Raw genomic sequence first — 24,566 nt, 5'->3', positions numbered from 1 at the left:
ATAATAATCTAATAGATTAATATCGCTTTGATAATAATAATGCATTAATACAACAATACATTAACACAACGTACTTAGAATTTAGTTGTTTAGTTTCTTTTTATGAACATCTGTGGAAAATTCATTTGTATTCATACACTTTTTTTTAATCACAGTTATTCTGAATGTCCTTCAGTAGTTCCTCCTCCTATTCAGCAGTTACTGTTTTCCATGTAAGCAGCAGGTATCCTACCCGGTGGTGAGGGGTGGCTGATATGCAGCATAACTGAAGGATAAGAAAAGGTCAAAAACCTGTTGAAATGAAGAGCCTTCAACCCGTTGAAATGAAAAGAATCCTGTTGCTTGCAGGGACTCCCAGTCACTGTAGCAGAAGGCTGGGGGCCCGGGCATTTTGGGGGTGTTTATGCCCAGACTGCTCGGCAGTTTTTTATATTTGGACTTTGACATTGTAATTTTTTTTACGGAGAAGCCATGAGAGATGAAGTTCAGATATTGCTGTTGGACAAAGCAAACCTTACGGAGGAGCTGCCGTTTTCTGCAAGCGGTTGCCTTTCGCCTTGCTCTCCAGCAGCCCTGTACAGCGACGTTCTCAACGTTTTCTTGTTTTTGGAAAAAGTTATTGCTTCATTAGCTCTGCAGGACCTGGATCGCATCCATGAGGTGGGAGATTTGCACCAGAGGAACTGGACTGCCATTGAGGCCCGCCTTGTCTCTGATCTCCATCCAGCTGGCTTTGGGAAACCCTCTGCTTTCTTGGTCCTCGGTTCCTTCTCCTAGAGCTGGATCTGATCCCCTGTCCTGCTGCGCCGCGTCAGCTCACCTGTGAATCCCATTCTGACCCTCTGGCCCGATACCCGGGACCGGGTTAGCTCCTGCTCCCCTTGGCTTGGGCCAGACCACCTCCTGTGCTTCCCATTGCTCTCGGCCCACTCCCACCCCGCTCACGGTGCCCCTCTTGTATTATCCCACTCAGCCATGTAGTACAGACCTTGCTCAGACCAAACAGGAGACTCGTCCAGCCTCTTCGTTCCCCTGCAGCCAGACTCAAAATACAGCAGGGCTTCTTAGGAGAGCCACCCTATCCGCCTGCTCTTCCTACTGGGCCAGAGCTCTTCCAGCTGGGTTCCCTGCCCTTTCAGTTCCTTCTGCTCTTCTTTTAGGGTGGGTGTCCATCACTCCTCTTCTTCCCCGGTCCAGCCAGAATGGGGGTCCTTGGTCTCTTGAGGTCCTCGGTCTCTGGAGGTCCTTGGAGGCTGGCTGTGGTTCACATTATCATGGTGTCCTCTGCAAGAGGGTTCTCAAACCTGCAGAGCCACAGGTCCTCTTCTCCTGGCACCCAGCATGGTACTAATGAGGGGAACTGTCCTAATCTCTCCTTTCTCAAACGGGCCACCCAACCGCTGCTGGCAAAACATTCAGGACAACCTCGAAGGAAGGTTTGGCTATGCTTTCATTTGGGTTTTTTTCACCTCATTGCAAACACTGCATGGTCCAGCATGTCTCTGGACAGCTTTTCCCCTCTTCCCTTTGAACGGTGAGTAATAACCAACTTGCTGGTTGAAAGAAGGAATGAGTCTGCACTGGTACTTTTACTCCTGCCGGAGTATCTGCCCTCAGACTGCCATGTGTACGACTTCATCGGGATGGTGAATGCCATTTCTTTGTCCCCTTTCCAGCCAAGGGCTCAGCCCCCAGAGTGGATTCCCTCCTACAGCGCTTTGCGGGTTCTGCTGGCTCTCCTGGGAGCTCTGGAGCCCCTTTCCTCTCTGACATCGAGCAACATGGTTATTGTCATCTTCCACTGACCCTTGGCAATCGAGTAAGAGACTCTTTTGGGTTGAATCTAGTCCACTGCAAAACTGGAGTTAGAAGGCGTTCGAGATATCTCCAGGCAGCCAAGCCCACAGCCAAGTATTTCTGTTGTGGACTGGTGGATTTCATTATCTCCCCTCCCAAAATTTTCTTTTGTGCTCCAGGCATGGCACATTTGCAAACAAGGCAGCAAATAGCCGTGACTGTCCTGAGGCAAATATGAAATTGTTGACTCAGAAAGTGCCAGGAAACACAGGACGTTTCTCAACTCCATCCCACCTCTGGAGTCTTTTCTATTTGGTACTACGAATGGGCTGTTTATTGGGGCAGCAAGTTCATTTTAAAATGCGCGATTTTGAGGAAGAAACGCTGTTACCAGCAAGCTGGTCCCCGGTGGGGTGCTGTGGACGGTCGCAGGGTTACCTAACTGTAGGAGTTTCCAGCAGCACACAAAGTCACAGAATGCGGTGACGTGGTTGCATCACGTCACGTAAATTGTACCGATGTGGTTGCAGAAGATGGGGAGATGGTTTGTGTGGGTCCTCACCAAGGGCTGGGTACAAAGCCCCTCCTATCCGCATCGCCCCTCGCGTCTCCTTATAGCCGCCTGATTTTTTATTTTTTTGCAAGGAGTCCGTTTTCCTCCCAGCAGCAGCAGCAGCCGCCGGTGTTAGTTTTTCCATATCCACCGGGAACCGCGCTCCTCGTTAAAGCCGTTCCAGGGCAGGAGGAGGGGAGGGATCCAGTTCCTTCCAACAACACGCCGTGCCGCTCGCAGCAGGCACAGCGCTGGGGCGAGCAGAAAACATTGACCCATTGAGGAAAGCGGCGGCTGCCGTAGGCACATACCTGCGAAAGGCTCCCGGTCTCCGTGCTGCAAGCTGACACCTCTTGGCACCGTCTGCACAAAGAGGTCCCTAATAATTTAAGAATCCTCTCTAAACATAACCAGAATAAGGACAAAAGCATAATTTTCACATTCCTGTTAGCTTCCTTGTGACCGATCTGGGGAGCCCAGGAAAGGGGTCCTTCAGGCACTGATTTGCCCTCGCTCCTCCCCTTTCCTGGGCTTGTTTATCTGTATTTATTAATTCATCCAAGTCTTAAAATAGTTTGGAAAGTCAGTTGCTCTTGGCTTTTCCCCTCAAAGCTTATGAGAGGAGGACAGTGAATTTTTAATGAGACTCTTTCAAAGTGTTTGCTGGCTGTGGAAACCAAAGTGCCGCAAACAAATGCATACAAATCTGAATTGTATAACCAGGCTGCCCTTGAGTTGCCTTTGCAGTGACTTAAGTTCCATTCTCCTGAACCTCTGCGAATCTCTTCGGCAGTTGATATCCGTTTCCTAGATTGCCCAAGACCCGCTTTCTCCGAGCAAGGAAGAAGGATGATAGTTATATCCACCGTGTGAGTGCTGTGCCGGTGGCTTGCTGGGGTCTCTGTCCTCATGGGGAAGAATGAGAAATTTATTTACGTTCACAGGTCTTGGCCTCCTCCGTCTAAATGTGACGGTGTTCTCCTTATAAAATGGTACTTCTGTGCGCAGCTTTTTCTTCCTGCCTCCCAGTTGCGTTGCCTTAGGGACCAGCTGGACGTTTAGACGCGCTGCAGGTGCATGGGGTGTCGGAATCACGTTTTTGGAGTTCAGTCCTTTTTAAGTCAAGATGTACTGTCGGATAAGAAGTTTACGTAGAATTACTTTAGCCCTTTGTGCTTTATAACAACCAGAGGACTGGGTCACTGCTCTGCCTGTTCCAGCTATGCATTGTGGCGTCTGGGAGGAATGCGGGCTTCCAAAAAGACGTGAGCCAATGTGTGTGCGACTGCAGGACGCTTCTGTACTTCGGTCCACGGGGTCGAGAGCCTGCGCAGACGCTTAGTCAGGTTTTAAGTACGTATTTGTCTATGGGAATATCAGCTTTGCACGTGAAGCTGCGGGGTTTGTGCATTGTAACTGCTTGTGTGCCTGCAGGAGAGCCGCTGCAGTGGAGCGAGGCTGGTGCTCCCTCAGCTGAGGAGCAGAAGAGCGTTCATACGACGTCCATTGCTTTGGTGGTGGGGAACGTCAGAAATGAGCGTCATGTGCGCTACATATTGAGAACTTCTGCTCTGGGATAAGTCTTATCGAGTCTTTTTTTATTATTTTTTAACTGGAAAATTCTGGTTTATTTCTTTATTCACGTGGGATTGCCTTCAAATAATTAAGTTCTATAAGATCAACCACAGTAATGTTTATATGCAGAAAATTATTTAGGTAGTTTTGATACATACGCTGGCAGTGAGGCGAGGAAGTGGAAAAAGCGGTTCAGCGCGGAGGGGAGGGATCGTCGGGGGGACGAGGGAGCGGGGCTGGGGCTGGGCTGAGGTAAGCTCGGGCGCATCTGCTGAAAGACGATGACGGATTGTAAAGCGTCGTCATTATTGAACTGAAGGGTCCCAGTTTATAAGTCTGATTGAAATTAGCCCTGTCACATTTTTCTGTAGCGTTTCCTCTGGCCGGAGAGATGCCGCGGACTCTCCGGTCCCTCTGACCCGGAGGGGCTCTCGGCGCTTTCCGGAGTTGGCCGCTCTTCCCGTGTTTGCGCGTTTGTTCCTGATCCCTGGGAAGGAGAGATTATTAACAGTGGGTACCAGCTTAACATGAAGCAATGGTTAGCAGTTCATAACTATTTTTTCCCCTAAATACAGGCAGAATTGCTGGCTATGGTTTTAATGGCAAGTGCTGTTAAAGAGTTTTACTTCCTGGCTTACTTATTTGTAAATTTTACTTTAATTAGTGCATCGACTTGGAAACATGTTGATCGCTAATACGTAGGTTCTAGCAACTCTTTTCTTTTTGGGTTGGTGCATACTTTTAATGCACTGGGCTGCTTGTGTGGGCGAGAAGCTTACTTTTTAAATATTTTATGGAAGGCACAAAGTCTCAAAGGTGTTTTATGTGGCAAGCTAAAGATGTAATTTAATAACAACAAATAGTTGAGGGGTTATTCGGGGAAAGTTTGCCTCTGTGCAGAAATGCTGAAGAATGTAATGGAAAATCCAAATTACCTATGCATGGCACGCTGCTTTCTGTTGCCCCCCAAAAGGACGAGCCTGTGGCTTTATTTTGTTTGACTGCTCTTTTTATGGTAGAGTCTGAGCCTGAAGTCTTTGCTTCTCCCTGCTGGGGTTCTGTAGCACACAGGGTCACTGGCTGTGGGACATCTTCCCCTGCTTCCACTGGTACGTGGCTTTCCGGAGAGGTTTCCAGAGGCGGTGCAGGGGGTTGGACCCATTGACCAACTGGCACATTCTGGTTGTGATTGCAACAAACCGTGTTTCTCTAGATAAGGATTTTTTTTGTTTGTTCCAAAAGCCCACATGCCAAGAGACTTAGTGAAAATTCAAATTTCGGGGCGGGGGGGGGGAAGAAATCTGATGTTTTACAAGTCTCTATAGACATTTTCTGCTCCCACCAGCTATCCCCTTCTTGGCACTGAGTTAGAAAGGAAAAGGCTGACTACGAACCCTGGCTCTTCCTTCCTGGCAGCTGGCGGGAGCTCGGGCGCTGCCCTCCATCCTCCGAGATAACGCCTGCATCGCATTTCAGCTCCTGGTGCCGTCCAGTAACGAAGTTACGCCTCGCAAAGGAGAGGGATTATAAAGGAAATGTAAAACGATTCGTAGCAGAAGTGGCATGAAATGTCATTACAGGGGAGGCGGTGTAGGCGGGGGGACCAAGGGACGGGGAGACCCCTCTTCTATCCTGGCCCATGGCGTTGATTTAGTATAGCGTTGATTTAATATAGCATTTTAGCCACGTCACTTTTTTTGTACTCCTTTCCTCCCTTAAGTTATGCCGTGTCTTTATGAGGCTTTCTGCTCTGATCTCTCACTTCCTCGGTATTTCCACGGCGTTGAGCATAACGGGGTCCCAGACGCAGGCAAACTGCTATCCAAACAAAAACACCGGCTTTTTTGTGCAAACGCATTTGGGATGAGCAAATGGGACAGCTCTGAGCTCACTCTCACCTTCTTGTTTGCTCTTTCTTGGCAGTGGGATGCTCAGGACTGGGCTTAGACGCTTGGAATAATCCGTAAATTATTGGCGAAACTTGTGGCACATTGCACGGGTCTGTGCAGTTATGGGCAGCGGCTCTGTGTAACGGAGCTGTATGGCTTTGCTCTGCCTTGCGAATCCGAATTATTTAAATACTTGGGTAGGCAGAGACGTGCGTGGGGGTGGCCTCATCCTAACATTGCTCTTTTGCTCTCTGAATTTCTTGTGGACAGTCGCGTTTGCTTTATTTTGTCCTTGATTTAAGTACAGCTGGAAAGGCAGCTTAGACTGTATTTAATAACTAGTCCTTCAACACAGAGAGGTGCAGAAAGTAATTTGTCCCCTTGCCAAGCACCAGGAAGAATGGGCATTTTGTTCTTCGCTTCACGGTGATTTTACCTGGGTGTATTATGGAAAGAGAGAAAGACTTGTGCTACTGTTACCCTGCACGCTGTGTTGATTTATTGAAATTGGAGCCTGCGAGTGTGAGTCGCGAGGTACGTTCTGACATGGAATTTCTAGGAGAAATATACAATTGGCCTGGTTATTATTTTTTCCCTCCTCCGTTCGCTTGGGCGTGTTTCCAGCTTTTGCACTAAGGAACAAGACTTTAAATTAGTCTTGAATTTTAACACAATGCAGCTTTGCCTTCGTATTCCCAGCATTTTATTATAAAGCCTGCAAGCTTGTGTTCTTGTTTCATCTCTGTCACCTTGCTCACCTGCTCCAAAACAGATAGTTTCTTCTCTTTTTTTTCTTTCTTTTTCTTTTTTTTTTTTTTTGAGAGGAATGATTTCCTCTAAAAAATTTTTTTTAAAAAATTTTTTTTTAGAGGACGAAGGGATCGAGTGCACCCTCAGTAGGTTTGCAGACGACACCAAATTGGGTGGGAGTGTTGATCTGCTGAGGGCAGGAAGGCTCTGCAGAGGGACCTGGACAGGCTGGATCCATGGGCTGGGGCCAGTTGTGTGAGGTTCAACAAGGCCCAGTGCTGGGTCCTGCCCTTGGGTCACAGCAACCCCATGCAACGCTACAGGCTTGGGGAGCAGTGGCTGGAAAGCTGCCTGGCAGAGAAGGACCTGGGGGTGTTGGTCAACAGCCGCCTGAATATGAGCCAGCAGTGTGCCCAGGTGGCCAAGAAAGCCAATGGCATCCTGGCTTGTATCAGGACCAGTGTGGCCAGCAGGACTGGGGCAGTGGTCGTGCCCCTGTACTGGGCACGGGTGAGGCCGCACCTCGAACGCTGTGTTCAGTGTTGGGCCCCTCACTCCCAGAGAGACATTGAGGGGCTGGAGCGTGTCCAGAGAAGGGCAACGGAGCTGGGGAAGGGTCTGGAGCACAAGGCTGATGGGGAGCGGCTGGGGGAACTGGGGTTGTTTAGCCTGGAGAAAAGGAGGCTGAGGGGAGACCTCATCGCTCTCTGCAACGACCTGAGAGGAGGGTGTAGAGAGGTGGGGTCGGTCTCTTCTCCCAGGTCACAAGTGATAGGAGGAGAGGAAATGGCCTCCAGTTGCACCAGGGGAGGTTTAGACTGGATATTAGGAAATTTTACTTCATGAAAGGGTTCTCAAGCACTGGAACAGGCTGCCCAGGGCAGGGGTTGAGTCCCCATCCCTGGAGGGATTTAAAGGACGTTTGGATGAGGTGCTGAGGGACGTGGTGTAGTGGTGGGCTGGGCAGTGTTAGGTTTACAGTTGGACTTGATGATCTTAAAGGTCTTTTCCAACCTATACGATTCTGTGATTCTGTGAATTAAAAATAGGCTGCAGGCAGTTGTCCTGCTGGGCTGGAACTGTGGCTTCGCTGTGACTTAAATGTCACTGTCCCCCTTCCCTGTGTGTCTGCATGGACCTTCTGGCAACCCATCCTCTTGGCAGGGGAGCTCCTGACGGAGCCAAACCTCTCCTGGACGCAGGACACGGGATTTGCCTGTTTCTGCCCAACACGTGTGGCCGAGGAGATGCCGCGCTCTGCCTCAGAGCAGGCGGGAGGAAGAGGAGGAGCCAGGCTGGGCTGAAAATGGGTTTTATCAGGGTATTGAATAGGAGCAGGCTGCTCGCAGCAGAGCGGTAGAGGTTGGGTGAGAGCTCGGACATCACCTGCTCCAAGCCCTGCTCACACGTGGCCTCAGCGAGCTGGGGATGCACTGGAATATTTTCCCTTATTTGAGCAATTCTTAGGTTGTTGTAGAAACTTAGGATGCTGACATTGCAGCGGGTGCTCTATATGGCCGTTTTACTTACAAGATTAATGGCAAAAGGGGGTAAATTTGCTGGGCTGGAACAGAACTTTATCTCTTGTTTAAGTAAAAGCACATGTGAAAGGCAGGAGGAGGGTTTGTTGGGTGTGACAGTGTAGCTGGTCTTTTTTCTAGGGCTTTATTTTGATTTATGTGCTCATATTTATATATAACTTTGTATCTGCTTCCAGAAGCTGATAAAGACATTGCAAATGCAGTGGGATGAAAATGTCGGGATTAGAAATGGCCTGTTCGTTACAGGTAACGAGGTCTGAGGAAGGTGCTCGGCCCAGGTTCAGCTAAAGCAGCAAAGGAATCGCTGCTCTGCATCGGGCGGGCGCGCTCGCTTGCTGGGAGGAGAAACTCCTCCTTGTATGTAAAGTTACCGGAGGAGGTTTCACTCGGGCATTACGGTCACGTATATAACGCACGGGAAAGTTTCAGCTGTACGTGGTGACTTACGTTCTCGCCTCTTAGTCTTTCTATTAAGATCATCGCTTAAAATCTATCGATGTGTTATAGAGGGAGGACACGGGGCAGCTGAGCGTCGGCTCCCGTGTGGCAGCCAGATGTGCGCTGGCACCAGGGAGGGCTGGAAGAGTCGAACCCTCTCGTATCTCAATCCAGCCTAATAAAGCGCGGGGTGCGTTGGCTATGGAAAAATTGACGCAGATGAGAAAACCACAGGGAAGGAATTGTTTGGAGACATGGTGCTGTATTCTCCATGTCTAAGGTCTGTAAAAAGAGTAAATTCCCTGATAGCAACTCTAGTTAATTTATTTCCTCTTAAGCTGTATTAAAATGTATGAAGAAATCCTTCTCTTAATATTCCCAGCATTCATATATTTTTTTCGTATTGCATTATTTTTAGGGCAAGAAATTGAGGATGAGTATTTTGTACTGATTCTTCCAGACATATTTTGTATCTCCTTATTAGACATCCAGACTGCTAGATCCTCCGGTTTTAAATTATTTACTGGGCAGGTTTTAACTCTTAGAGAAAGGCTCTGATCTCAGTTATAACTGCGAACCCAGCGGGGTTACATTGCGAACAAGCCTTGAATCTGTTCCCATTAACAAATTCTCAACAAATGAACTTGGGATTTGAGCATTGCAATGCTTGGATTTTCTCTGTACTTCACCATTAGCAGGTTTCTCTAATTATTGTCCCGCATAGTTATTAACAGTATCTGTGGTCGTCAAGTTAAAGCACTTCCACAGGCTGATGTTTCTCCATGGAAAACATATCTGCTTCTTGACACGTGTAGTAATTCAGCAAAACACTTCAACACGTGCTTGCTTTGAGACTGGGAGCAGTCGTTTGCCAACGGATCGGGACCGGCACGGCGGCGGTGGCCTGGCAAAAGGCAGCGGTCGTTGCATTGGGATGGTAAGAGGCAATTTTTGCGAGTGCACGTAGGGCAGAGAGCTGGAGCTGCTGGTGTGTAGAGACCACGGCAACTCGGCGCAGGTCCTCTGGAGTCCTCCCGCTTTCCTCTCCTCCAGTTTGATCAATGGCAAAAAGCCGCCTTCCCTCTCCGGTGAAAGATCAGCTCCCAAGTAATGATGTCCAGCTGTACTGACAAAATGTGATTGCTCATCAGTTTGGTTGATGACTTAATCTGGGCCTGATTAGCATCTTGGAGACTGTCCAGACGATCAAAAATGATGCATAATTTTGCTGCGGACCACAGTTTATTTAACGTTTTAGCATCCTCCCGGCTCTTGCGTAGTGGCAGGGGCTTGTGTTGCGATGCAGGTTCGCTCTCCACGAGGCTTGCTTTTGGGGAGGAGGGGTGCGCTGAAGCCAGGCTCCTGTCGTAGGGACCAGGGTGTGAGCTGGAGTGGCTTGGCTTTGTCTCACCGGGTCGTAGCTGCAGGGCACGTGTCGGTGTCCGGGGCTTCACCGGGCAGAGGTGCAGAGCATCCCGCACTCGCCCCGGGGCATCGCTCCCAGCAGAAGTTTGCTGTGCCCTTGGGGTAATGATAAATCCGTAAGAGCGACAAAAATCCTCTCCTTCCCCCAAAAAGCTGCTTCCTTAAGCAACTGAATACATTTTCTGTTTCTTCTTGCAGCTTTCAGATCATCACCCCAGCAAGACTTTTTGCTGCCGGGGGGATTTGGGGAGCAGGAGAGAGGACAAGGCCCGGGGGGACGGACACGGGGACAACATCTGCGGCTGCCGGGAGGGCTGTGCTGCGGGTGAGACAGCGCCGCGGAGGCAGCCCGGCTCCTGCCCGGCAAGGGTTAAAGCTGGAGCGGGGACTGCTGGAAGAGTTCAGTTGTTTCACATTAGGCCGGGGCGGCCCTGGCTGCCTTCCGTGCTCTGGGAGCCGGGGGCCGAGTCCCCAGTGTTAAATCTGCGTAACCGATGCCGTACAACTGGCACCAGCCTTGACCACAAGTGGCCGTTAAAATAAACATCCCCGGGCTTAACTGACAGGCAGGCTCAAGGAGAAACAGGCCTGCATGACGGGGAATATTAAATACCCGGCGAGAACCTAACTTCGTCAGGCAAACACACACACGCGCACCCCCCCGCCGCCCCGGCATCGCCCCAGCCCCGCGGCATCAATGGGCGCAGTGTTTGGGGCAGGCGCGTGCCTTTCCCGGGGGGTGACGGCTGGTGCCAGCGGTAGGGGAATATGCGAGAAATCCAGCCCCGAAACCCACGCCGGGTAAACACGAGGGCGCGAGCCCCGCGGCGGCGCTGGGAGCGGCCGGCACGGGCACCGCGGCACCGAGCGGGAGGCAGAGCCGGAGGAAGGGGGCTGCCATCCCGTGGTTGCTCGGGCTCTGAGCTCCTGCTCCGGGACGTTATTTGGCATTAGGAAAGGAGGTAAAAGGCTTTATTAAAAATGAGGCGTTTGGCTTGGGTCGGCAGTCTTATTTATAACGATGATTTGCAAGCTCTCCAACTCGGGACAAGTGTGAGGGCATTATTATGTCCACGGGGATAGCGGAGCGACACATTTATTGGGTGGAATTTATCTGTCTACAGAATTTATTTTTTTTTTTTTAGAAAAGCATAGAAACAAGCAACCCTTACAAAACAAGCAAGGCGATTACACAAGTGCAATACTTGACGGACCTCGAGGCAAAAGGATTTGAACATTCAGATGCGTGGTGGTCGGTGCTGGTAGGAGCGACTTCACCCAACCCTGCAGGCAACCTAAAGTCCCTCTCGGTTAACAAGCTACTCCAGCACGTGCTGCTTAAAATCTATTCACATTTTTGTGCCGGAAGGTAAACCACCAGAGTTATTAAGAATGTACTGTAGAACTTTCCGTTCCTAAATTGTCCTTAAAAATATAGGTGATTATTATTTTTACCCAAGGAAGGAAGGCCTTGAGCAGGACGAGGACATTTACAACAAGCACACTTTTGTATCCAGATGTCCAAAGATGCCCAAGTCTGTTTCCTGGCATTAGCAGAATTTAATATTTCTATCTATGTCACTATGTGTGTGTATTACTTCCTAGCAAATTGTCGCGTCTTTGTAACAAGTCGCTATTTTAACCCTTTAATTAAAAAAAGAGAAGTTATTTGAATGATTTCCACACGAGAAGATGCAATGCCTGTTTAAATGGCTGCAGAGGTGCACTTCATTGGCGCGAGAGAGCAGAACAGGCTGCTGGAGTCATCCAACTGTTGAAAGAGTTTGTGCATCGGCTCCTTGTGGCAAAGAGTTTTCTAGTGAATTGTTTTACTTGTCCTAAATTCTTTCAGCCTGCGTCCTTTGTTACTAGGGAGAAAGCTTAAAACAGAAGTAAGCCCTGCTAAGCTTTTGGCTGCATCTTTGGGACAGCTACCTGTTTTTTCCTGCTTGCTTGTTCGCGCGGGGGAGAATGGCTAACGCAGGAGGTGACACTCGCTGCTTTCCAGACTCTTATGCTTTGGCAGGTTTTTTCTTTCTTTTTTTCCCTAGGAAACAAAAGGATTATTTTTATTCCATCCTGCTGTGTCAGTGCTCTTAGACGAACAGGAGATTCAGGCCTGGATTCTCCTGAATCAGCCACAGCGTGTCCTGCGGAGCCGGTGCCCCTAGCAGAGTAAAGCAACCTTAGCGTGAGCATCCCTAAGTATCCAGTGAAAGGGATGAGTAATTTGTGTGCCCATTGAAAAGGCCCTTTTGACCATGTATCGCAGAGAAATCTTTCTGCCTGCTTACAGTGTGCCCAGGAGCTGTACTACTTCAGCTATAGAGAAATAGTTAAATTTGTAAAATACTGTTGACTAGAATGGGCAGAGTTATCCTGCTGTTTCTATCAATGTAGTTTCTAGAGGAGAATAGTGATAAGATATACCACGTGTTATTTTAGCTGTATATTCAACTTGGATTGAATTGGCATAACCATTTTGGATTAAAAAAAAAAAAATTACATCTTCATTATAACCAAGCAAGACCTGTCAATAAATTGGAAAATGTATGTGGCAGAGTTGTCAGGTGTTACTGCTGAAAAATGGGCTGGAAGAACACGTGAAACAAGATGAGAACACGTGTTAGAAATCTCTATTTCAGTGTCTAAAGCAAAGAGGTGAAGTCTACAGGAGCACAGACGTCTTCCGTCTGCTCCGGGAAGTACTTGGGTGTACTTCTCAGTACAGAAGGGTGGTGTAGCTCCATACCCTGTGCTTTCTCAAATCCCAAGGACCTTTATTTTCATCTTGCCCTTAATGACCAGATAATAAAGAAATAAGAATGTATTCATCTGGTGCCACAATGACTAGAGCACGGAGGAGCTGACTTCACTGATGTTGCCCACCCCAGAAGCCTTGCCCAGGGCTTCTCAAAGGCTGCGTGCTGGGACTCTTAGGCAAAACATGTATTCCTAATGATGGCCATCCATTTTTGCACCTCTCCGATGGAGCGAAGAGTCAGTTCAGGGTTTTTTGTTATTTGGGAAGGATGTTTTAAGTTGCAGTTAACAGTATTACGGGAACATGTGGCAGCTCTTTGTACAAACATCCAGGAGGATGGATGGGAGCTGACCATCTTCAACTTGTTTCACCCTTTCCACCCTTGCAAAAACACCTGGTCGGTGTTGGGATCGCTCTTTTGTTTCGTTTTACTATGAAAGTTTCAATTTACATTATTCTCCTTCTTTTTCTGACTTGGCTCAAAGTCTTCTCGGTAAAGCCCGGTGACTCACAGAGCTAACCAGCACCAGGATGCCTTTCACACCATACCCTCAGCCCCTTCCACCCCGTGGATGTTTCATTTACAACGACAACTTCTCAAACCAGCCGGTTGGTTGAAATACCCGGATTTGAGGCAGATGATGTTGAGCGTACTCTGTCTCTCGGGCAGTTGGAGAGTTAAACAAGGCAGCCCATGACGCCGAGTTCCCCCTCCTGCCCCCGGCGCTGGATTTGGCTTGGAGCGTAGTGGCGTTCCAGTTCGGAGAATTCAAATGACCGTCCAGGTAGTTGGTTCCTAATGGCACAATTTACCCTTTGTGAACACGTTTTATGAAAGATCCCACTGTTTGTCTCAAGTTGTGAAAAGAAAAAAAAAAAAAAAAAACACCACGAAAAAAAAAGAAAAAAAAAAAAAACCAACTAACCCAACTGTAAACGTCCAGGCCACGAAACTGCCTAATGCAAACACAGGCACGAGCCGGGGGCTTTGCTGGCGTTCACCGCTCGCGGGTTTTGCCCATGTGTTCCTTGGCCTGGTGCTGAACGTTGTATTTATGAGCGCGCACCAAAAAAAAAAAGCCCTCTGAAGGAGATCCGATCCTGGTTTTAGCACCGGACTTTTAAAAAGAAAAAAAAAAGTGAAGTAATGAGGGCCTTTGGGAGAGCAGCCACGGGACATTTTTAGTCGTGAATGGTAGGTTAAAGCCCAGGGTCCCTGGGTCCGCCTGAGCAGGCGTAGCGGTTGGAAAGATGTTCGGAAAGATGTTCTTCCACCCTCTCTCTAAAGCAGTGGATTTGCCCTTCAAAGCACATCCCCAAAGAGAGAGAAGGGACCACGCTGCATCGCGAGGGTCTTTGGTGTAGATGGAAAATGGGCACTGGCTGGTTTGGAAATAATTTGCACTTTGGGGCAGATCCACGAGGACGATGCAACCCTGCCAGCTCCGTTATCCCATGCATCCCTATCTGGGGCTTTCCCTGCTGCAGGAAACCCCTCGGCCTCCCATGGTGGGAAGCGGGGAGCGCTGGCACCTTTTGGATGGGAGTAGAATGAAAAAAGGCTGAAAATAACCTGGCAGCTGCCACGGTCCCCACCGGCATCCCGGGTGCTCGCAGGGGTGGCAGAGGAACGTGCTTCTCGGCAGGGTTATCTCCCTTACTGCACTTGTTCTCAACTGGACATAGCGGAGTGGTACCGAGAGACCCAGAAGATGATTTCCCTGTTAGATCCTCAGCAGGGAGAGCAGGCTGTGCTCTGGGGATATGGACTTTTTCCTAATAGAATGCAAGCTTGTCTTCGTTTTTTAACATGGCAGATAGTTTTTCTTCCTCCTCTTCCTCTTCTGACCATCTTCTATGCTGTAGGTTCAGCTTCAGCTGCTTAGGGCAGCCTGTGATCTGTATTTTTAGTACTTAAATTGAATTTTAAACACTTTTGTGACCCTCTGGTAGTTATGGCTCTATCTGTTGGCAGCAGAACACCGACACAGCCCAGGGCTCTGCAACGTCTGATGGAAAACAGAGACCTTGATTTGCAAAGCAGCGGACAGGAGTCCTGGGGTAGCTTTTGCGTCCTTGTCCCTGTTGTACCCACAGGTTATGGTCATCCATTTCCCATCGCAGGCAGCGTCCCAGTGCTGCGTCCAAAGCTCCCTGCTCATCTGCTACATCCAAGGGCTACATCAAACCAGAGAATAACCATGGTTTGAAACAGCGAGCTCAGCAAAGCAGCCCTGCGTGACAGCAGCGCTGGCTCTGTGCTGTCTTGCTGTGTGGTGTTGACTGAATATCCTTTTGTTTGCACTGGTTTAAAAACACACTCATTTTGATATCATTCTACCGCTGTGTTATCGACTAGAGCATGCCAGGAACTCTGCTGAAAAGGTCAGAAAATCCCAGTTCATTGAAAATTCTCGCAGAAAAATGTTGTAGTGACAAGGTCCAGAGAAGACCATGCAAGTGACCTTGCAGAGGTCACAGAGGGGAATCATCAGAGGGATGAACAGGACAGGATTATCAAGGGGATCTTCGAGGTGCCAGAGGTCTCGGGGAAATGGGCTGTGGGACCCAGAGGTCCCATCTGGTCCTAGCTGGAGCTAAGAGCATGGAAGATGCCGGTTGCTGGGGTGACCCATGCTCTTTGGGATGAAATGTTGACATTCTTTCCTTCGAAACGTTTTCTACTCGGGCAGAATAAGGAACTGCATGAGCTTTAGTGTTGGAAATGCTAGGCACTGTCATCTCCGTCCACTTGATGGTGGAGCTTTGGGTCTTGCAGTGATGATAAATGCTTGACGTGGTGGCCTGGCTCTGTTTGCTCTCGTTTTGGCTGCTTATTCCCGGGATGTGGCAGCGTAGCTGCTGCCCGTTATCTGATTTACCAGTTGCTCCTAAGGGGGTACCTGGTGGGAGCTGGCAAATCCATCAGCGTGCTCATGTACCAAAGTGATACCTCTGGCCTGCAGAAAAGACTAAATGAACCCAAAAGTAACGTGTATTAAAAGAAAATGTAAAATGGCAGAGGCCACATGAACTAAGCAGAGGTATTTTCTAGCTGTCTAGTCTAACGTTTGGTATCGTTTTTCTCTAGGATTACAGGGGCTTTCACCTCATAAATTTGTGCCTGTTTGAGGTCGTTAATCTTTCTTTACATGTTGCCTTGCAATTTTAGAGCTTTGCCACCATCTGGGATCACATTTTAAATGGAGTTTCCACTCAGTACGTTCCTTTTCATGAAATTATTTATATATAGAGAAATATATAATAAATATATCAGGAGTGGGTTGTTTTTAAACATTTTCAGTGCTTTCGCAAGGGCTTACCTTGTGTGGAAAAACTTGTCTTCTCTAATAGAGAGCCATAACAGTGACCAATTAAAGGATCACATTTGCAATATGCTCTTAAATGGCAATTTAAAATATTGGTGAGCGACCTGCCTCACGATCCGCTGGGGAAGGTGAGCTCCATCGGAGCGTGCCGGGCCAGGGAGCGCGTTTCTGTGTCGGAAAACCTCAGAGTAAGAGACGTGCCAGGAAAGCACCATCTGATGGCAACTCGCTATCAAACCATGGTGATCTCTGGAGAAGGATTGCTGCAGCTCCCCCGTCTCAGCCCCGTCGCTTTTGGGATGGTTCCTTCTTAGTTCATGTTTCTTACAGACCTACCTTCCAGCCTGGTCCACTCCCTAATCCAAACATGACCCATCTCTGGTGCTCTTAATAAACAAGCCTTCTCCCCGTAGGCAGTAATGACCCACAGTTGGTTGCACCAGCTTCTTCTGGCCCCACCAGAGCCAAGATGTCTGTTCCAGGCCCCGCTAATTATTTTAAAGGGATTTTGAACAAATAAATAGCCTGAACAGTTCAGCGGTTCCTTGTGTAATTTTAGCTCTGGACCCCTCCAAGAATGTACAGAATAAATAGGTGAATCTGTAATACATCCACAATTAACTCTATATACAGCGAGCAGCTCGGAGGCCGGCTATGGAGGAATAGTGTCAATAAACAGGTATGCTGTGGGCCGTGGAAATGTGGTCTTTATTATTGGAGAAGGGTAGCTCTGACCAGGAGGTAGGGTGCAGTCTGGAAAAGCAAACAGTGCCGCTGTAGATCCTTCTGCCCCCACCCAACTTGTTGGAATTCAAAAATCCGTCGTTTCAGTGTACCCCTGGTGAAGCACATCCTCGCTCGTGCTGGCGTAAATCAGGGCTGACTCATCATGAGCAAAGCTTGGCTTTGTAGCTAAATGTCGTGGATGTGGCAGGAAGGTTTCACCTATGCTGGTGACTTTGCAAATGCAACTTTGTGAACAGGAAAAAAAAAATTCCTCGGGATATTTTATAATGCCGAGGCATGAAATTGCACAGCAGAATTTTCTCCCAAGACCCTTTCCCCTCCAGCGTCTGTAGCCGCATGTGCAGCCATCATTCCCCAAGAAACCCAACGCCCAGACGTGAATCATTTCTCTGATTTTTCATGCTTTTAACTTTTCATTGCTGAGGCTTCGCTCAGCCGGGAGAAGTAGGGACCTGTTTCAGCTTTCAAAAACCTTAGACAGAGGGACGGCTGGGGAAAGGAGTTAAAAATGAAACAGCAGATTTATATATATAAAAAGTAAAAATATATGTTCTACATCTGAAGTTTATTTAGGTCCTTTGGGAGAGTGGCGCGGCACTACGTCTCTACTAAATTGCCAACATTTTATGGTCGTGCTGGCACCGAGTCAAACACACATCTCCTTGGCTTGGGTTGCTGTCTTAAAGCAGGCAGATTCCAGTATGTTTTTCTATGAACTGAATATTACTATTGACTGGACAAGGGAAGCTCTGCCCAGCAAGAACATATAGGTAACTTTTCTTTTTAATAGATCTATCGAGACTTAGTTATTTTGATATTGCGTTACTGAAGAGCCGACCCCTTGTGACCCACCCGAACATTAGATCTCTGGGCATTTTAAGACAGATACAACGTTTTAATTTTTACTTACGTTTTATTTTGATTGGAATCATATTAATAATTGGAAAGTTTCAAAGGGCCTATTTTTAACTGGTTAGCTGTTGTGTGTGCCAGTATGTTAGTAGCACGCACGTGGAGCCTGGTGTGCGTGAACGTATGTATAAAATATACATGGCACAAGGTACCGCCGGGATTTACACAAGAGACTGAGCAGTTCGCTGCTCAATTTCCTTTCAAAACCCTTGCCTACATGTGTATCTTTGTGCAAAATCGCTGTGTTGTTCATCAATCAAGGCTGCTGCACATGTAGAGCGCCTACCACAAAGCCTCACTGGCAAGGAAGCAGCAGCTCTCCGTAATCTCCCCCTGTTAGGAAGAAGGGTGTTTTGCAGGAGTCGCTGGTTGCTGTACAGCACGAGACGGTCTGACTTCAGTCGAGACACGCATCTTCCCACACTTCCCAGCAGCTGCGAGTGACCCAGTTTATCTCCTTTCTGCTTGCTGCCTCTTGCTCTTCTGCACGGGGCTGGGAAGCCGTTTCTGCTCGGGCTTGGGAAAGTGGAGCTTTGATCTGCAGATGCGTAAGGAGGAAGGGTCAAGATCTGAAGCAGAATAGACTGGCAGAGAAACAGCCTGTTGGATCATGTTGATCAAATTATGCTCTGCGATGGAGAATCCTTTTTATTTTTTGGTCCAAAGTACAAGAGAACTGAGAGCTTTCCTTTGAAGCTGCGAAGATGAGTTCCTGCCTCAGTGCCTTGGGAAGCTGGAGAGCTGGGCCTTGCAGGTCACCTGTACCTTCCCTAACGCTCAGGAAAACGTGCAGTCATACCTCTCAGCCTGGTTTCCCTGGGTACTGCTCTCCTTCACACCTCTCTGCTTGTGCCAAAGGCTTCCCTCTCTTTTGACTCTTGGAGCCTCCGGTGCCCGCAAGCCGTTACTGAAGTGTCCGTTGGGCCAAGTTAATCCTATTTTTTTTGACCAAAAAGTTGCTTCCTCTCATCATTTATTCGTATTTGCTGTTGTTCCGTTTCCTTCTGTTTTTCAAGATTTCTCTGCCGTGAAGTGCACTCAGATTTGACTATTTTGGTTAAGTAGGTGCCTTTCAATGGGAAAAGAAATGATAGTATCTAGAGTGTCCAGGAATATTTATGACTTGCTTTGTTTTTCACCAAGCCAGATTTCTGCGGTAGGCACCCAGGGTGATGTTTTGAAAGGCTGTCCTTAGTGTTGTTTTAATATTAATGCCAGGTATATTTTTGGCTATCTGAATCAATAGATAATCTGAGTTTACCTTATACAAAGAGGTAGAATAATGGGGGGTTTGTTCACCTTTTTGAAACTGATTCATTCATAACTTGCTACTGTTTTTTGAAAGACGCCTTGTGAGTTTGAGCTGTTGAGGTGCTCAGCCCAGCGAGCAGGTACAACAGAGGCCCCTGAAGCCGTGCCGCAGTTTATTGTGGAGCGAAGGAAGGTGAAAACCCATCGCTGCAAAGGATAAAACTTACTCGATGTATCTCTGGGTTCCTCCTCATTTGTGATCTTGAGAGGACAGGGTCTTCCCTGCCCTCCAACTTCACACTCCCATTACTTGCATGGGAGTTGTGCCGCTCATGCTGTAAGAATAACATCCCCGGCCCTGTCTGAGCAGTGGGTTGTTCGAGGACAATGTGGGACTTGTTTTCATGCACACGTGTAGGAGAGCCTGGAGATTTCCCTAGGCTGAGCTGGGGTATCTAACACTGGGATTAAATACTCCGTCGGAGTTTATGTAATGCCATACCAATAAGGAGGCTGAGAGGAGAGACCATGTGCATTTACAGTCCCAGAGAAGAGCGTTTACTCTGGTGTATAATAGCCTTCTGTTGGGTTTTAGTAGCGTATAGTTTAGTAAATTAGGAGTCTTCAGGTACTTAGCACTTTAATGGTTCTCACTAAGAACATAATTAAACCATAGACCCCTTAGGGAGAAAAAAGTTTATTGTGCATATTTTTAGAATCTGTTACCAGCCCTCATAAAACCTGGTAGATACAAGCCAGAGAACATGCCTTAGCTGGCGACCCAGAATTCATTCCGCAGCCCCCGCCGAGCGTCGCCCCGCAGTCACACGTTACAAATCTGCCCCGTGAATTATGGAATTAATTTTCCCCAATCTGATTTCAAAACGCATTTGCAGCGCAGTTTTTCTCTGGCTGCTGGAGGTGTGAGGGAGGCAGGAGGTTTATTATATTGCACCTTGTGCTGACACATAAAGCCGGTTTTTGCTAATCGTTTTTTTATTTAAAAACAGTTTATGTTTCACAGAGGTATCCAGAAATGGGGCTTGCTGGAGACGAGGGCTCCGCTCTGTTCCTCTCACCGTACGTCTGCCTTGGGCTCGTTATTTAGTTGCATCTGACTTGGAGCTGCATTTTTCTGTGTGTGTGTGAGGAGTTCACAGTTCTGAACGTAGGGGAACTCCTGCCTGCTTCCTGGGATGCTTCTCCTTGCAAAGCGGCCACGAAGCAAAGCGTAAAGCTCAAAATCCCCAGCAAAACGAGCCGGCTGAAGTAATGCTGGAATGTTTTTCCCTCCTTCCGGGCTCCGACACCGCCGCCTCCGACACCGCCGCGATGTTTCCGTAGGATATGATTACACTGGGGAAGCACTAGGCATGCCCGGGTAGGGCAAGTATCCTCTCTAACCCCGGCAACGCGCCCCGGGTGCTCTCCCCCAGCCCCAGCTGGGTGCTGCGCAGCGGCACCCACCGGACGGGGTGTTGGGTGCCCCCAGCACCCCGGGCAGCGGTCGACTCGGGCGCAAAAAGAAACCAGGAAGCCTTCCAGCATCGCAGGTGCCTGTGTTCAGCGCCGCAGTGATTCACACGTTGCTCTGGGTCTTTGCTCTTGCCTCAACACCCCTTCCCGAGTAAACACGACTTTCTCCCCGGGAAACCTGTGCCGCGCTACACCCGTGCTCCCAGCATCTGGAAGGCATTGGGAGGAACACACACACACAGCGCTCTCCTCCCCCAGCAGCCTTTTAACGAATTTCTGATACATGCGAATCACTTCTCTATCGCTGTGTTTTGTTTTACGTGCTCGAGGTTTACACGCCGGAGAAGTGGCCGCAGCGGCGGGGAGGAAGGGTCCCTTACTGACGGCGTCCCCAGAGGCTCCCAGCCAGCGCTGCTCTTATCAAATGCGTTTCTTTCCCTCTGTCAAAACAAATGCCGAGGAACCGTGTGTTATTTGTGGTGTGTCTGCTGCTGTTTTAGACTTTCAGTCTTGCTTGTCATTTGAGTTATCTTGCCTGTCGCACAGCATTGCCCCCACTGACACCGTGATAGTGTCAGTGCTGATAAGGTGAAGGATGGCAATGCTATAGCACCTGGGAGTGGATGATTAACCCACGCCAGATTGCTGTGCTTCGCTTCTCCTTTTTCTCCATTTCTACTTCAGGATAAGAATTAGGCTGCTGCTAAAAAGCATAAACCACAGCGGACCCGGCTTGCCAGCTTGGGCTGTTCCCACGCGAGCCCGTACGTGGCTGCTACATGAGCCCAAACCGAGAACTTTCTTCTGCTTCTTGTCCCACTGCAGTGGAACGAGAGGCAAGAGTTTTATCTTTCTGCCCTTAAGCACGGCAGACGGGGGGGACGATATCTTGAGTCCCAGCCCAAAGCAGCAAGCGGGATTTGCTGGCTGCGGTTGGCCTTGATAGATGAGGGCATCGGCGTGAGCCTGTGGTGGAGGGGAAGGGCACGGGGGAACCGAATGGCCCGTTCGATAGCTAAGGATGGTCTTTGCTTTAAAATTAAAGTGTCAGCCCAGCCCTGCAAAGCCACAGTCAAATGTATAACTGCTCAGTGCCATCACATTATGAGATTTAATTACATATGTCAGTAGGTATGTAATTACGTGTGTAATACCGCCTGTTCTCCGTGGTCCCCGGCCGTAAGCGCTGCCTGCGTCGAAGGGAGCGGATCCAGGCGTGCCTCCACGGCACGCTGCCGATGGGAAAACAGGCAGCGGCTGCGTCGCAAGAGGGGGTAAGCGTGAGTGCCGCCTTTTGCAGCTCGGGCGTGTTAGAATCAGGCAGTTACGTGCTGGAAACCGGCACATCTCGGGCTAAATGTTACAACCTGTAGGGCTGATACCTCATCTAGGTTGGTTTTGGTTCATGCACTAAAAAAAAAAAGAAAAAAAAAGCAGCCCAGAAAGCAACCTGCCTTTTTGGAAGGATAAAAGCATTTCTCAGCAATTTGGGATCAGGTAAAAAAAATCTCTTTGTGGGCCTCCCCGACGTTCTGGGAATGCTCAAGAGCAGTCCAACAAGGAGATTAACTCGAAACAGGTCCCATGCGGAGGGGAAGGACCCTCGGTGGCACCCGGGGCTGCGGCCACTGCCGCTGCCCCGGGAGCGGGGAGCCCTGACCTCCCTCCCCCTTGCCAGAGTGGACTTGGCAGAGCTCCTTGACCCCGACACCGCTCCATCCGGCGCCGGTGTCCGAGGAAGGAAGGATGCGGTCTCCTGTCCTAAGGGGTTACAGCAGCCTCAAACCCATATAAAGCAACGAGTTTATTAATCCCAGCTTTGCTAATAAGGAATTACAATAGTTGTGGGATTTGGCAGTGGAAGCACGCTCAGTTGCCATGCATAGTGCAGTATTTTCCCTGTTTTGTTTGTATTTTTGATTTAAGTACAAATAATTTAAAGATGTGTTGTGTCTCCTTCAATTAAAATTTGCGTCTTCATCCTCTCTTTTTTTCTGTCACAGTTTTAAAACAATACTAATGAATTTGAGCTTGTCAGATATGCTAAGATAAATTGTTAACTTCTTTCTTTTTGCTGAAATCGCAGCATTTCTAAGGGTGGCAGTTATTAACATATCAGGAGCTGGGTTTGTTTCCTTTGTAAAATTTGCAGCTTTATGGTACTGGATGGAAGATCTCCCAGTGTCAAAAAATTTCAGGCTGATAGAAGAATAATATTGTCACAAGGCCAGTATGTAAATACCTTAAACCAATATAGCATGTTTAGAGGAATTACACTTTCCTCTCCCAAATTACAATTTTGGAAAGCAACTCTACCACCACATTTATTTCAAATTTAAACATTTTGAAAGAATATCTCCTAGGTTTTGAAATCTGGTTTCCATTCCTGGCTCTGTTTGACCTACTGTGTGACCCTGAGAAAATCTTTTTCTCCGTTTCTGTATCTGCTTAGTCGCTCTGATGATCTTCAGCACTCAGGCAGAGCAATTTAACATCCGCCGGTGTCGAGCTATGTGTAACGTTTCAGTATGAAATAATAGTGGGTTTAGTTTAAGATGAGTGGGGTTTGGTTATGATGAAAAAAGGGAAAATTAAAACTCTTGTATTTTAAAAGATGTATTGGTTTAAAAATTCCTTGGGTTGGCATGAAAAAAAATTGAATTATTTTCTCAAAAAAGAAGTGAGTGTCCAGAGGCAAAGGATGGTTCTCCGGTGAGCAAACTTGGGGAAAGAAATAAGGAAAAAGGCCAAGAGCTCTGCAGCTCCCCCCAGTGATGAGCCTTGGAGGGGGATTGATTGATTCTTTTTTTTTTTCTCCATCTTTCAGACGCAGCCAGTGCCCAACCCCATCGCCTACTTCATGCATCGCTCGCCGTGGTGGTTTCATCAGTTCGAGACCCTGGTCAATCACTTCATCGAGCTGGTGGTGCCGTTCTTTCTCTTCCTGGGACGGCGGATGTGCATCGCACATGGCCTCTTGCAGATCCTCTTCCAGGTGAGGTGCTCCTGGCTTTGCTTCCCGAGGGTCTCGTCTTCGCCCAGGACGGAGCAGGGGATGTTCAAAGGCTGTAAAACCTCTCCCGCTGCCTGCGCCTGCTGCCCGGCAGCTGCCTGAGGCTGGGGGCTGTGGGGTGGGCTGGGACCTGGGTGGCCGAGATGCAGACACACATTCCTAACACTGCAGGCTCCGTAACCTGCAGCAAGGACCTGGGCACGTGCGCCCGGAGCGGTAACGCTGCCGTCGCGGCGGCGGTGTGGTTCGCTGGAGCCCATCTTCTCCGAGCTGGAGCAGCATCCAGAGGAACTGACTCAATCGGCAGGTCAAGAGTTCAGGCTCAAGTGAATCAAGATGATTCACAGCTATTAACTGTTGGCTCTCGGGTGGTTCGCGCTGGCGTGGCTGCTCTTAGTGTGTTGTTGGAGGTGTGTTTCCCTTGCCGCCGGTTTGGTTTCCATTCATATGGATGGCGGAGAAATGTCAGCCCAGGACTAGTGGAAAGGGTCTGATCTTGCGGCTGCGGATGGCTGGGATGAATACTTGCAATTTCTCCAAAAGTTAATTTTTATAGACATCTTTCACCCTTTGAAGGGATTTTTTTTTTATATTTGACATTCAAGGGCTGTTCTTTATCTCTGAAAATGTTTCAGCTGGTTTTTACAACCACCAGATTTACTAAGCCTAGGTTCATAGGGAAAATAATTTATTAAAAAATTAGTGGCATTCACGTTCCAGTTGATTTTTTTTTTTTTTTTGGTACATGAAATAAATAAATCTGAGCAAAAGTCAAAGGACAGAAGCTCCTGCGTATATGCTTTCCTAGACCACAACTGATTTCTCTCGTCTCTGCCCTGGCGTAATTCAAAGAGCTCATTAAACCCCAGCCACTCCGACTCGCAGAAGCGCAGCTTTCAGCCCTTGCTGACTGCAGTGTTTGTTCAATATCATTTCAGCATCATGAAATTCATACTCGGTAGCTGTTACTGCTTCCTGTAAATACGTGTGATGATTAAACTGGAGAACAGCTTATAAACTCTGTTGGTAAACCACAAAAATGCTGATCAGGTTTTAAAGGGCTGACATAAAAGCCGTGGGATTTGTGCCCTCGCATTTCTTCTGCT

The 24,566-nt window shown here is 48.4% G+C and overlaps 1 protein-coding gene across 4 annotated transcripts in view; it reads left to right on the top strand.

Annotated features, from left to right (window-relative positions):
• The window catches only part of LMF1 (lipase maturation factor 1), a 207,722-nt gene that overhangs the window by 119,812 nt on the left and 63,344 nt on the right, over positions 1–24,566 (top strand). For all 4 annotated transcript variants that reach the window (XM_075515558.1, XM_075515561.1, XM_075515560.1 and 1 more), the window contains one exon: positions 23,275–23,442. In XM_075515558.1, coding sequence (XP_075371673.1) covers positions 23,275–23,442 — 168 coding nt within the window. The remainder of the gene's footprint in view (positions 1–23,274; positions 23,443–24,566) is intronic.

The sequence above is a fragment of the Mycteria americana genome, chromosome 12 (assembly GCF_035582795.1).
Source record: "Mycteria americana isolate JAX WOST 10 ecotype Jacksonville Zoo and Gardens chromosome 12, USCA_MyAme_1.0, whole genome shotgun sequence".
Taxonomy (NCBI): Eukaryota; Metazoa; Chordata; class Aves; order Ciconiiformes; family Ciconiidae; genus Mycteria; species Mycteria americana.
The sequence above is the reverse complement of the archived record's forward strand: the minus strand, read 5'-3'. Positions and strand labels throughout refer to the sequence as shown.